The 15126-nt window shown below is 38.9% G+C and overlaps 1 protein-coding gene across 4 annotated transcripts in view; it reads left to right on the top strand.

The window, feature by feature from the left end:
- Positions 1-15126, top strand: part of CDKL5 (cyclin dependent kinase like 5) — a 206227-nt gene that overhangs the window by 165568 nt on the left and 25533 nt on the right. For all 4 annotated transcript variants that reach the window (XM_044235916.1, XM_044235915.1, XM_044235914.1 and 1 more), the window contains exons 9-11: positions 1262-1451; positions 6805-6885; positions 11307-11458. In XM_044235916.1, coding sequence (XP_044091851.1) covers positions 1262-1451; positions 6805-6885; positions 11307-11458 — 423 coding nt within the window. The remainder of the gene's footprint in view (positions 1-1261; positions 1452-6804; positions 6886-11306; positions 11459-15126) is intronic.

Genomic DNA, 15126 nt, shown 5'->3' with positions numbered 1-15126 from the left:
GGCTTTCCCTTCTTAAAATTTGGATTATTTGTGTTTGAAACGAAATAAAATATGGTTTCTTTGTCTGCCACATATAATTTGATTTAAGAGTATAGATACTGGGGCATACATATAAAGCTTTTTTGGAGTACTTAGGTTTTCACATATAGCCTCCATTTATTAATAACAGAGCCCTCTGCTAAACTTAGATCCTAGAGGAGAACTATAAACCCCTAAGGAAATGGAAAAAAGGTGCTTTGAGGCAAATAGTTATCATAAAGCTCCATATACACAGGGTACAAATAGTTTTAGATAAATGATACTATAAAGCTTAGCCCACTCTTAGTTATTAGAAATTGTGATTCTGGGCAATCAGAAGTTAAATAGTACTCAGTGTTTATTGTTTAAGAAGACACGTTGAGTCAATAGTACATTTTAATAGATTGATCTCAAAAAATGGATGAGGTATAACTTTTTGACATTTTTTTTAAAGATTTTATTTATTTATTTGACAGAGAGAGATTACAAGTAGGCAGAGAGGCAGGCAGAGAGAGAGAGGAGGAAGCAGGCTCCCTGCTGAGCAGAGAGCCCGATGCGGGACTCGATCCCAGGACCCTGAGATCATGACCTGAGCCAAAGGCAGCGGCTTAACCCACTGAGCCACCCAGGCGCCCACTTTTTGACATTTTAAGAGCTAAAGGATAATTACCTAGAAAATGCATTTCTTGGGAGCATTTTATTTTCCAGGTGAAGTGTTAACTCATCAGACATGTGTACTGTATTAGGGTTTATTAAGCCATTCATGTTCAAGATATGCCCAGATATGAGTAGATTCCAACTTAGTTTATACCTACTAAATTATTATTAAACTGTTGGTTTTGTTAACATAGGTTTTTTTTTTTTTTTTTAAGATTTTATTTATTTATTTGACAGACAGAGATCACAAGTAGGCAGAGAGGCAGGCAGAGAGAGAGAAGGAAGCAGGCTCCCTGCTGAGCAGAGAGCCCGATGCGGGGCTCGATCCCAGGACTCTGAGATCATGACCTGAGCCGAAGGCAGTGGCTTAACTCACTGAGCCACCCAGGTGCCCCATGTTAGCATAGTTTTATTTACTTGTGCTCTGAGTTTTTTCCCGGATATCCATAATTCCTTTTTTTCAGCCTCATTTGTAGTTCCTTAAATATATGAATTGCTTTAAATTATGAATCTGTTCAAAATAATTTGGAAATTATTAAAATGTATTTCTTCATTTGCCAAGACAATTTCTCCCTTTGCCTTTCAGAGCTCCTTATGGAAAGTCTGTCGATATGTGGTCAGTGGGCTGTATTCTTGGGGAGCTTAGCGATGGACAACCTTTATTTCCTGGAGAAAGCGAAATTGACCAACTTTTTACTATTCAGAAGGTGCTAGGACCACTTCCATCCGAACAGATGAAGCTCTTCTACAGTAATCCTCGATTCCATGGGCTCCGGGTAAGAAGCTTTACTAAAACTCCAAATGGAATCAATACAGCAGTATTTAAATCATTGTTCATTGCACAATGGAATGCTAAGCTGTCCATTGAATACTCTTCCCTTTCCCAATACGATGCTTATAATCCCCATTATAGTATTTTATTTTTGAATCTTATATAGAATTTGTGAATTTTAAGAAATATTCTGAATTTGAAAGTGGAAGCTGGTAATGTTTTTCCTAATTGATAAGTTCCAATTTTGCAAACCCTGTTTTAGCATATGCATTATTACAGTCTACACTTTGGTTCTCTCAGAATGTTTCTTTGTCTAAAATATTAAGCATCCCTAAAAGATATGAAAATGTATAAATGACTTGCTTATTTGAACAAACATTTGTAATGATTTGAGGGAGAATATGAATCCTTGCATTCTGTAGATTTAAAGGTTGTATTCTAGCATGTATTTCTTGTCTGTTGACAGTGAAACATCAGATCTTCCTTTCAAACTAGTATATTGTCTTGGGCAGCCTTTTCTAGGCTTGCTAACTTTGTACAAAACTTGTTTTCAGAGAATATGCTTAAAGAGGGACTTAAGGTAGAAACTTTCCCCAGATGAGAGATAAGCAACTTATTACAGTAGCCAGACAGAGGCTGCTTCTCTCTTCCATCTACCCCCAAAGCTACTTTTTTAGTTTTCAACTACTCTGGGCTAACATGCCAATTGGTGACCATTATGAGAACGCTAAAATATGCTCACTGCCATTTTCTTTCTTTCTCTTAAATGCATGATTCTCAAACCATGTTTTCTTGAGTTTTGCTGAGCACTTCATTTTTTCTTTTGACTTTCTGGACCTCCGTTCATTCCACTTTGAGGCCCATCCCCTCCTCACACATGAGCACCTGACATGGTGCCCACTCCTCTCTCTCCAAACTCCCACCACATTTGTCTTTGCTTTTCTTTGACTTCTAAAAACATTTTAGGACTTTTCCAGCTTCATGGATTTGGGATTTGTGGCTCCTTCTCCCAGGGAGATGCTTCTGTTGTGTGGTCCCTTCTCACTTTGTAAGTCTCAGCTCCAAGAATGTCCCCTTCTCTGATGCCACCAACATACTGCCCCCACCCTCCTCCTAGTGTCTCCCATAGTCCTTCCCCCCTTTTTTCCATCCAGTACTTCCCCTGGTATGTAGTTGTGTTGTTTATTTGTTTACTTGTCAATTATTAATGGTTGAGTTCTCAACTACTAGAGTATAAACTCCCCGATGGCAGAAATCTTGTTTTTCCACTGTTATTTCTAGCATCCGTAACAGAGTCCAGCACATCTAGCTAGGGACACAGTGTGTACTTGAATGATGGATTGAGCCAATTTGTGTCATCAGCACTCAAGCTCAACTGCACCTCCCTTCTCTCTCTCTCTAATGCTTCCTTCACCCTCAGCACTGTTTTACCTGAACTATTGATGATCACTCCTAAACGCATCTCTCCAAACTTTGTCTTCACTTTAGTGTTTTCACATTGCCTTTGCAATAATTGTCCTTTAGATTGCACATTCAGTTGTATCTCTTTTGTGTTTGGAAACCTCTATGGGATTGCTTACATTTAAACTCCTTAGGCGATAACATTAAGAACCCCTTGCTCTTAGCCCTCCAACTGTATCTGCCACTCATTCCCACCATTGCCCCCTACTTGCCAACATACTGAACTTCTCACCATTTCCTTGACATATTGCTCCTAAAGTGCTGTGTTTTCATTTCTGTGGTGCTCCTCGTACTTGCTCTACTTCGTGGAAAGCTCTTCCTCCTCTATTCTCCCAGACTGAGGTCAAGTGTTTTCCCTCCAGGAAGCCTTTCTGGACTCCTCCAGGGAGTGGGTGACTCCCCCTTCCGTGTTCCAGTAGTGCTCATTGCCATGTCTTTTAAATAGCTGTGTTCAAAAAAATACGTATCTCACTGAACTGATGAATTCCTTGAGGAAATGAACTACCATGTCCACCAGTAGATTCATAGCACATCTAGAGTGGTACCTAGCAGGTTGAATAATAATGAGTGATTGAAATTTTTTTTTAAAGATTTTATTTATTTATTTGACAGAGATCCCAAGTAGGCAGAGAGGCAGGCAGAGAGGGAGAGGGGGAAGCAGGCTCCCTGCTGAGCAGAGAGCCCAATGCGGGGCTCAATCCCAGGACCCTGGGATCATGACCTGAGCTGAAGGCAGAGGCTTTAATCCACTGAGCCACCCAGGCGCCCCTGAATGATTGAATATTTGACCTCAGGATTTTAACAGTAACTTCTGGAGCATCAGGCTTGGTCTGCTGGCTGCCTGTTCTTTGCCTGGTTAAAGAGACTCCATGCTGGATTGCCTGAAGAGAGTGTAAACAGATGTGTTATGGTACCTGACCTTAATAACTTACAAGCTAGCCGAAGAATTAAGACATTTGTGCATGAAATAATCGGAAAGCAATATGACTTATTATAAAATGCCTCATTCTTTACCGTGTTGCACTGTTTTCTAATACACATCTTAGTATGGCTGAGACCATGAGAGTGTTAAACATTCTGGAAAGTTAGAAATCATAGTTGGCTGGACTCATTAGAGGAAGATTTATAGAAGATTTGAAATTTGTTGTGGATATGAAGAATGAGTAGCTTTGGGTTAGATAGGCCAAACGAAGAATCTCTTTCCCTCATTTGTGTATGGTCCGTTTTGTTCACAGACCTCCTCACTAAGTCGTAGTATCTGTAAAACACTGGGTAGCACATGACAGCACCGCTTATAAATAACCTTCAGAGAAATTGCTGCTTCCATGTTACTTTGATTTTTATAAACTTTAATATTTTTACAATTTAGTCTGAACGTGTTTGTGGTCTTTTAACTAAATTAGATTAATCTTTTTGGAGGTTTAACATCATTTGAGGGGAATGTTGTTGGAGGATATCTGTGAAAGATAGCTAAGCATGTAGAGTGTGGGAACGGGAACTTCCGTGAGTTACAGACTCACCGGTGATTAGTCCAGTGTTACTGGCATTTTGATTCAGTTGTGTAGAGATTGGAAAGTCAGCAAGATGTTGCTCTTTTGTTATGCTTTGTTTTGAAAAAGTTAACAATTGCTGTCCCATAGTCTAGGGCATAGACTCTGGAGTCAGACTGCTGGGGTTCAGAGCCTGGCTCCATATTTCTTACATGAATGACTTTGGCAAGTTTCTTGTGCCTTGGTTTCTTCGTGTAGAAAATGCTACGAAAATGTTGTGAAGGTTAATTGTTCTCGGTAATATGCCCAGACCAGTGCCTGACACATAGTAAGAGCTTGCTAAAGACATACTCTCGTTGTATTGTATTGTTCAAGTGATTAAGAAAGAAAAACTACTCGTTGGGATATAATTTAAACTTCTATGCTTGAGTTTTGGTTATATGCTGAATTATCACATGAGAATGATAGATTTCTTTCAAAAGCATATAAATTAATTTTTTAACTTAGTTTGGTCATTTTTTATCGTAATTTTTTTAATACTTTTTCAGTCTCTGCATTAATTTTCTTATCAATGAAATGTTACTTCTGAAGAAAGAAAGGGACATCTGGTAACATAAGATAGACTTCATGAGCAAAATATTAATTAAAATGTAGCAGACAGAGTTGTTTATCACAGCATGACAGGTGTCTCTCTTTGGGCTGGTATTTAATACTCCAACAACATCCAAAAGAACTTCCGTTGAGAGCAGTGCCTAGGTTCAGAAAGAGTGTGGGTTTGGATTATAGACCTGGATGCAAATATTAGTTCTGCTTTTTAATTATGTAACTTGCTTTGAATAAGTTATTTGAACTTTCTGATTATCACCTTCTTCATCTCTAAAATAAGAAGAATTGCTAAAATGCCTTGTATAGCATCACTTCCTTCTCTAATTAGTTAAAATTATTGCCCGTGTGTCTGTGTTAAGTTTGTGTTATTCCTTCTACTAACTCTGTCTGGGGTGCTGTCCAACTTTTCTCTGTCCTCACATTTTTCTTCCCTTTCAAAACCTAGTTCAAATATTCTCTGTGGATTCTCTTTTTCTCCAGCTGCAAGTCTCTTTTTCTCCACCTTGGTCTCTCCTTCCTCCGAGCTTCAAGTAGAATTTTTGGTTGCACACTTCAGTGCTGATTGCTGTCTCAGCCAGACTGTGGGTTGCTTAATTGCATGGTTTAGGTCTGACCCATATGCTGTAATTCCTGCTGTCCCTAGCACAGTGTGCAGATAATGTCATAATCACAACTTCAGTGATTTGTTTGAATTTCCCTCCATAACTAGTCCTCCCATCCACGTACTGAACACGTTCAAGGATTCTGGTACTTTGAAGCGCTCTTATGTCGGTATAAAGGAAATATGTATTAAAGGCAAAGGAGCCTTCCCATTGCAAGGGAGTGCCTGGCATGGGGCTCTAATACTTTCTCATCCACGTGGATGTTGCAAAATGTGGGGTGGCAGAGAGGACAGAGCACCTTAATAAATTTGACCTCTTCTCTTCATTTTATTTAAAAATGCATTTATTAATTTAGAAGACTGTTTGCCTTCTGTTCCAGCTTATATAAAGGAAGGAATTGAAAACAGGTCATTAAAAAAGTATTTTAAAAGCAATGTTCAAACATGTGTCTGAATTCACTATTGCTATTTCTGTGGCCTTTCAAGTACTGGCCTCTCTGCCTTCACTTTGTCTCTCTCTTTATCTCTCTCTCTCTCTCTGTCTTTTTAAGATTTTTATTTACTTTTTTGAGCTAGAGAGAAGAGAGAGCATGAGCCAGGTGCTGGGGTGGGGAGCGGTGGTGGCAGGGGCAGAGGGAGAGGGAAATGCAGGCTCTCCAAGGAGCAGGGAGCCCGACACAGAGCTGGATCCCAGAACCCTGGGATCATGACCTGAGCTGAAGGCAGATGGTTAACCAGCTGAGCCACCCAGGCGCCCCTTCTCTCACGCTCTCTCTCTCTTTTTTTTTTTTCGTTTTCTAATTTTCAAGAGTAAATGATATTGTGAAAAAGCCTTAAGAATTGTCTATGTAAGGAGACAAGTTCTGTATGAACTATATTATAACTGAAGTGTCTATATAAACAGACAGTACCCTGTAAACTGTATAGTCTCAAATCTTTACAGTTAGGCTTGTTTTACATGCTTCATTGACTAGATTTAATATCCTCTCTTATCTATACATTTTCCTGTTATTTGATATCTAGTCCTATTAATCTGTACCTCAAATACATAGACATAAAACTAAAGGACACATGAAATAAATTTGACTCTGGCACTAGGGCAGTAACTTCTGTTCCTTTCCTACCTTTTCCAGAACTCACAGCACATACGCACATGTGGCCCCTTCCCTGCGTGCTAACACTCCTGTCTGTTCTTACAGTTTCCAGCTGTTAACCACCCTCAGACATTGGAGAGAAGATACCTTGGAATTCTAAATAGCGTCTTACTTGACTTAATGAAGGTGGGACAAGTTGATGTTGACTATATAAAATGTCTTTTGGTTTGTGGATTTTTTTTTTCTGTTTACATGTGACCAAAGCCTGCTTTGTATTTCGTTAATAGATGTGTTATAGTAAATAATGGGGGACTAGGTTATGTTAAAAGCATGCGGTTTAATCAAAATAGCAACAGCACCTAGTTTTGTAACATTCCATGTAGACAGGACCATGAGATACCTCAGTTATGTTCCTAAAGTGAGTAGAATAATAATGATTTTAATATAAGTAATAAATAACTTAAAAATTCAGCGTTAAAGAGCTGCTTAGGTATAAAGTTTCAAAACAAATCTTAAAATGAATTTTGAAAGAAGAAATGTTCAAACTTTTTTTTTTAACGTGACAGTTAAGGCCTCTCTTAAGATTATTTTGTAAGTGAACCTAGTTCTACCCTTTTTCTAATTTGGCCTCTTCTCTCCCTAAGAGTCGGGCTTTTTCTGGGTCTCTCTCTTTTTTTTGCCACAGCAGATTCACTGCTTCTACCACACCTGAGCATGCCTCCTCATGCTCCTGTCCCTATCCAGAAAGTTCTTCTGCTCTGCACTACCAGAAACATTCTCACAGTTTTTTATTCAAGCTCTTCCTCCCCATTAGATGGACAGCCGCTTAAGCGAGAACCAGTTTTTCCTGTTTTCTCTGGCTTTCATTGCAGCCAGCTAGTGCATAAGCTGGTGCTGGTTGTTTGATAGTAGACCTTCAAAAAAACACTTGTTAATGGATCAGTTTTATTGTATGTCCATTTAGTTTATTGTTCAAAATCAGGGGTGGTTGGTTATATTATACACATAGTCTTAAAGGTACACTTAGCACAGTTGGAAATTGCCGAGAGCACTTTCAGAACTTTGTTGTGCTTTAAACTATGTTCCTCTGTGTCCGGAGGAACACTGTGCGAATTGGTGTTGGGGCAATGGTGAGGGATTGGGCAATGCTTTTAGAAAGGCCACATTCCACATAACCTTTTGTAGAGAATCACCATATTCATTAATTTAGGAAGGCTTTCGGAAATCCCAGGTAAAGAAGCATTTATGTCTTGCTCAGCATCTCCCAAATTTAATTAAATACTGAATACTATTTTAAAAAAAAGTCTGTGGACTCTGAGAAACAGAGGGTTTTGGAAGGGAGTGGGGTAGGCCATTAGGTGAGCCTGGTGGTGGGTACTAAGGAGGGCACGTATTGCATGCAGCACTGGGTGTGGTGCATAAACAGTGAATCTTGGAACAATGAATCTTGGAACACTGAAAAAATTAAAATAAAATTTAAAAAAATAACTACAGTACTGGTGTTCTGAACACAGATTGAGAGATGCTATTAAAAAGATAACCCTCGGGGCGCCTGGGTGGCTCAGTGGGTTAAGCCTCTGCCTTCGGCTCAGGTCATGATCTCAGGGTCCTGGGATCGAGTCCCATATCGGGCTCTCTGCTCGGCGGGGAGCCTGCTTCCTCCTCTCTCTCTCTGCCTGCCTCTCTGCCTACTTGTAATCTCTCTCTGTTGAATAAATAAATAAAATCTTTAAAAAAAAAAATAAAAAGATAACCCTCAAGGGTTTTTCATATTAATTAGGCGTAAATTATCTCTTGATTCAGTTGGATTCTGTCAATATGTTCTGTCACACAATCAATATTTATCAGAGCTTAATGATTTGGTAACTGAAAAATACAAATAAAGTGAAAAAAGAACTGAATTAAATAAAATTCTATGGTTCTTGCCTTTTGTCTTTTTAAAAAAATAACTGAACTTTTTTTAGTTAAATCATTACCAGTTCTAATTACCAAGGGCCAGTGTTGTACCTGGTAAAATCTAGAACAGATAAAGGTACAAAGATAATGAGAATCTTGCTGTATTGATACCAATTTGGAAATTAAACTAATCCCTATTTAGAATATTTAACTTCAAACTTCTTTAACAGTAAGTAAACATTTTTATTGAAATGTATATTCATAAGATATGCAAATTATGTGTACATTTCAGTTAGTTTTTAGAATGTAAACATATCAATGTAACCACATCAAGACTGAGATAGAGAAAATTATTAACACCCAAGAAGCCTCTTCAAGAGCCCCTCCCTGGCTCTCTACCCCATATGCCTCCCCATTCCTGGAAACCATAATTCTGAGTTCTATCACCAAAGATCAATATTGCCTTGTTATTGAATGTTACATAAATAGAATTATTCCTTTTTTCTTTTAGCCATTTTCAAAATGAATTTGAAAAGTAAAGGACATTAATTATCTTTTCATGAAGAAATATATTCTCTATGCCATTCTCTAAAGCAGATTTGTTAATTTTGTCCATATATAAGTACCTAAAATAGCCATCTCATCCTGCATCTGTTTATACATATTAGCCATTTTAGAGGGGATGCAGGTTACCAGAATTGATCCAACCCACGGTAATTTATATGGACTCTATTTTAGTTTTTAAAAAATGGGTTTTTTCCCCTGAAATGCTGAATTTTGAAGCTGTTTACTTGGTGAGTTTTATACATTTCTCATAATGACCTCCTCCTTTTAAGTAATTTGAAAATTAACAGCTATATTTATGGATATAAAAATAGTTCTTTGTGTGTATATGCAGTAATTTCTATAGTTGATAATCTTAAAATAGCACTTCGATGCTAGTAGATATTTGGCTTGTAAAAAGTCATATGTACTTCTAATTTAAAATACTACTCAGGAGCCAGCTTTGCTGTTTTTAACTAGTATCATACATTTGAAACCATTTTGATGTTAACTATTTGGCCACTGAGACCAAAATCATTTTTATATACTTCCACAGTTTTTTATTTTCTAAAGAGGAGGAGGCAAGAACTGCAATAAGTTTAGAATTGTATCTGAGTCAACATGAATGTAAATCCACTTGCATATAAACAGTGGCTTGGGTTACCAGAATCTTTTTTTTTTTTTTAAAGATTTTATTTATTTATTTGACAGAGATATCACAAGTAGGCAGAGAGGCAGGCAGAGAGAGAGGAGGAAGCAGGCTCCCCGCTGAGCAGAGAGCCCGATGCGGGACTCGATCCCAGGACCCTGAGATCATGATCCGAGCCGAAGGCAGAGGCTCAACCCACTGAGCCACCCAGGCGCCCCTGAAAGGGATCATGTATGCATGCAAGGATTTCTGATATTTATCATAGCATTAATTATAATAGTGAAAAGTAGCAGCCATCTAAATGTCTAACAGTAGACCAGTTGAATAAATTATGGTATATCCATCCCACACACTTCCTAGGTCATTTAAGAACATGTTGTGAATTTATTTATTGCATCATTTTCATAATAATAACATAAAGGAAACAACCAAAATGTTTGTCATTAGAGAATTGCTAAAAACAACCTAAGTCATATCCATAGAGTAAAAGCTCTTTACCGATATGCGATGATCTCTTAAGATCTAATGTCCATTGGAAAGAAAGTTAAGTGCAGACCATAGTGTGTCTGCTACTATTTGGGTAAAATAAAAGCAACAGGGGCTCCTGGGCGGCTCAGTGGGTTAAGCTGCTGCTTTCAGCTCAGGTCATGATCTTGGGGTCCTGGGATTGAGTCCCACATTGGGCTCTTTGCTCAGCAGGGAGCCTGCTTCTCTGTCTCTCTCTCTCTCTCTGCCTACTTGTGATCTTTCTCTGTCAAATAAATAAATAAAATCTTTAAAAATAAAAAAAAATTTTTAAATAAAAATAAAATAAAATAAAAGCAACAGAGAGCGATAGGTACAGAATATCTATGGAAGGATGTGCAAGAATATGGGCTGCCTCCCAAGAGGGGGCAGGAGAAAGATGAGTGTATAATGTTTCATGTGAATATATACTTCTTCCAAGATAACATTTCAAATGTCTGTTATGTTGTAAAAAATGTTTTTGACTAGTATGTGAAAAATGCAGGATCCACAACTTCCACATATAACATAAAGTCAGGTTTTATAAAACGAAATATGTATATACGATATTCAGAAAAGGGCTGGGAGAGCTTATCCCCAGAGGGCAACAGCAGTAAGATAATGTGATAATTTATTTATTTTTTTATTAAAAAAATTTTTTTTAAAGATTTTATCTATTTGAGAGAAAGAGAATGAGTGAGCGAGCACGAGTGGGGAAGGGGCCGAGGGAGAACGAGAAGCAGACCTCCCGCTGATCATGGAACCTGACACAGGGCTCCATCCGAGGACCCTAAGACCTAAGCCAGATTTAGACATTTAACCAAGTCACCCAGGCATCCCAATAACGTGGTAATTTAAATAACCCTCTTTAAAAAGTGTTTTTGGACTAAACTGCGTTCGCTAGATAGTTTGCAATGACCATGCATTTCCTTTATAAGGAAAAGAAATAAGGTTTTTATTACAATTTAAATTTGACTTTGTAATGTTCTTTCCGATCCTAACTTTGTTTCCTAAGAATTTACTGAAGTTGGACCCAGCTGACAGATACTTGACAGAACAATGTTTGAATCACCCTACATTTCAAACCCAGAGACTTTTGGATCGCTCCCCTTCAAGGTCAGCAAAAAGAAAACCTTACCACGTGGAAAGCAGCACTTTGTCTAATAGGTAAATATTCCCTTTTAAGGAAATACAGATGCAGTGTTGGTCTTACAAGTAGGTGGAGGAGGTGGCTGCTTAAATGATGCAATTAAAGAAAAGAAGGAAAGCCCTCTTTATTCAAAAATATCTTCCTTATGCTTATTACATGATTCAGAACCATAATTAAAGAGTTGTGTGGGTCTTAAAGACTTTCTTATCTTTAATAATATATTATGGAAACCTATGCATTTCCTGGGAAAGGTAGCATAGGTTAGCAACTAAGGGGGTTTCTAGCCTCATGAATGAGAAGATCCTGCGTAAATGGGGCCCAGGCATGATTCTTGGAGGCAAAAGGGTGGGTGAGGGCAAGGGAATTTCTGGAGGGAAAAGAGGATGCCGAACACAAGTGGGGAGGAGGCCACCTAGGACAATCTTTGCAACTGAACCAAGTAGGTTTGGCTCTATTACGAAGCTCGTATGTTTTTGTTTTTTTAATCATTGAGTTGAGAAGTTAGTTTTTCCTAAGAATAACAATATGGAAATAGTAAAGTCACTTTGGTAGATGGTGATTAAAATTGGTGTTTCTTAAAATAAGAATTTTTAGCATAATCTTAAAAAAAAACCCTCTACTTCTGGGGTGGGGGGCTGTCTTCCCTTCTCTACCAAGAAGCTGGTCTTGTCATCTGGTATTGCTCAGCCTCTGGGATTAGTAAGTTGTTTCGTTCATCTACTCTTAAAAGATAAATAGAAAATGGTCATTCTTAATGTGAAGTTTTCTGAATATAAACTTTTTCTCCTTTCACTGCAATTTTCTCTCCACATAACATAATTGTTATTAATCTATTGGAATTTTGAAAACCCGAGACCTAGTACTTTTTCAAGATACGTGAGCATATCCATAAATTGACAATAACCATTTATCCTATGTTTTCTCTGCCTAACTGCGATGGTGTGATTGTGTTTTACTTCTCTTTATTGTCTTCTGAATGATTAGTTTACATATGTTATAGACCATTCTTAGCTGGATTGTTTTATTTGTTTGGGGATTTTTTGTTTGTTTTGCCCCCCCCCCCAGGCCTGTGAGCAGATTCAAATTCAGCTTAACCAAGTTTGTGTTCACTTTGTTGTCTGTTTTCGTGAGATTTTAGTACACTAAGGAATAATAGTCATCATGTAGTTACTCCTTTCCATTTAGGAAGTTCAAGTTATGCCTCTGTCTTATCTGGGATCACTCCCCAGTTCAGGTACTTTTGTCTCCGTTCTGCCTTAATTATCACTTGACTCCTCTAGTTCACATTTGCAAAGGAAAAGGATCCCAAGGATATAAAGTTCAGTAGACTGATGACAATTTTTTGCTTCATGCTGTAGTGATTAATGGTGCAACCCATATCATGAAAGGGGATCTTTGTATCTATCCTCTAATGACTTGGCTTGAGAGATCCCCAGTGGGTGTCTGAGGCTCTCCCTGGGAACCCTCTTTGGGAATCTGTCAAGGAGGATTTGTGTGGTGATAGGCTGTAATTTATATGGGTCTTGAAGGAGTCCACCCAAATCTTCTTTTGAAGTAGACAAGAATAGAAATGATAAGTAAATAAAACCTACGAAAGAATCTGCGTTTAGGTCTTAACACCATGTAGAATTTTAAAAGAAAAAGTCTTAAGTGGTTTCTTTAGGAACAATCTCAGCTGAGTTTACATGTATATGGAAATGTCTTTTTCTCTACACTTGTCTGTGGTTCATATTTCCTCTATGGATTCCCTTCTTATTGGGGACACTAACTCTACAAAGACCACGGCTAACTCGGGCTTCCCAGCATCACAGCTGCCACTTACATACTCTGCTGCCTTGTCTCTGAGACACATTCACATACCGTGTCTTCTCTTGGCGTTACGTTGCCCTGCCTGAGTCTCCTTCAGACCGTCCTGAGGTTCTCCTGACCTTGGACCTGGTGGGATGGTGGTGTTTTAGCCTGCCCTGCCCTCTCACCAGTCCTGCTTTGCCATCCTTCTCCATAAAAATGTGGCTTGGCATCTTTGATGTTGAGTTTGAGAAGTCATTTTAACTAAAAAGATGAACGGTTCTGCCAGCCATTTCAGAAGGGTTTATATATAAAATATCCTCTTTAAGTGGTTGGCAGTTTAGCACAGATTCCTTACAGTTGTGTGCCAAAGAGATCTATGGAATTTTCGGAGCAGTTTCTTATTGTTGCGCTTTGGCAGAACTCCAATTTGAAGACAATTTGATGCCCTTTCTACTAAAGAATTATGTGCAAAGCTCCATGACTTCAAATTAATACCAAGACAGAAGCATTCAGAATAGCATTTTAGGCTCTTTGTACTTTTATGGGAAACCAAACTCTTTGATAAATGTTTCTACCTTAACGTTATAACCTCCCTTTTCTCATTAGAAACTGTACCTTACGTTGCTACGAATTTGTTCTTTCTAACATGCAGCTTTGTGCTCTCCTTTGAGGTCCATATCTTCCAAGGCTTTCAGAAGCTTTAGCAGCTGTCTTCACTCTTCTCTATCCTTTCCTGGTTTTCTTTGGAGCTTCAGGCATTACACAATATCTGCGTGTGTTATCTCTGCTATTACCCCCTCTCTAGACCTGAAGGAGAAAGGGGAGGAAGTAGGAATATGAGAGCCCAGGGGAACCAGGCAGGAGGAGCCACCCTGTGAGAGCGGTAATCTGGACAGGCAGAGCTGTGACCTGAGTTCGGGTGCATGCTGGGAAGGGGGAGGGAAGACCGCCCCCAGCCCCTTGCACAACTAAGTGCAGCTGGGAGTTCGGTGGCAAGAGATCCCGGTGATGCAGTATGCAGCATTGGACTCCTGAGGCCCTGAGTGGGGCAGGGCAAAATGGAGGACAGATTGGGGGTTCGGTAAATTGGAGATAACCAGCACTCTTAGGTCTATTTATGGGTTAGATTATTCACATATTTTTGTTTGGGTTTTTGTAAAGTTGCTTGGATATTTTAATTAATGAGATATAAGTTGACAAATGACTCTGATGGTTTAAAACCTGATCCCTTTAGGGCACCTGGGTGGCTCAGTCTATTAATAAGCCTGTCGGCTCTTGATTTTGGCTCAGGTCATGATCTCAGGGTCGTGGTGTCGAGCTCCAGCCCATGCTCAGTGCAGAGTCTGCTTAAGATCTTCTCCCTCTGCCCCTCTCCACTGCCATCTTGCCAGTGTGCTCTCTCTCTCTTTAAAAAACAAGCAAACAAACCAACAAACAGAAAAAAACAACCTGATGCCTTAGGGTATGATGACTGCCCTTTATTGATCCGGGGTTAGAGTCTGTTGATATCCTTTAACAGAAGATGAAACTTTTGTTTCTTTTTTATTTTTATTTTTTTAATTTTATTTATCATTCATTTATTTATTTAGAGAGAGAACGCACACAAGTGGGGGGAAGGGAAGAGGGAGAGGGAAAGAGGCAAACTCCCTGCTGAGCGCAGAACCCCCATGTCAGGGGGTTTTCACCATCGAGGGCCACTGCCTGCTCCAAAATCAAGAGTCCGACACTTAACTGACTGAGCCACCCAGGCGCCCCGAAACTTTTGTTTCTTTGCATTTCTTTCTAGATCTAGGACCTGCTATTTATTTAGTTAGCTCATATTTAAGGGACCTTATTTGAGGCTGCAGTTGTGACTGAACTAGGAGAGATTAGTGACTGAATTTAGAAGATGAGG

Source organism: Neovison vison, chromosome X (genome assembly GCF_020171115.1).
Source record: "Neovison vison isolate M4711 chromosome X, ASM_NN_V1, whole genome shotgun sequence".
Classification (NCBI taxonomy): domain Eukaryota; kingdom Metazoa; phylum Chordata; class Mammalia; order Carnivora; family Mustelidae; genus Neogale; species Neogale vison.
This window is presented reverse-complemented; position numbering and strand designations above follow the sequence as displayed.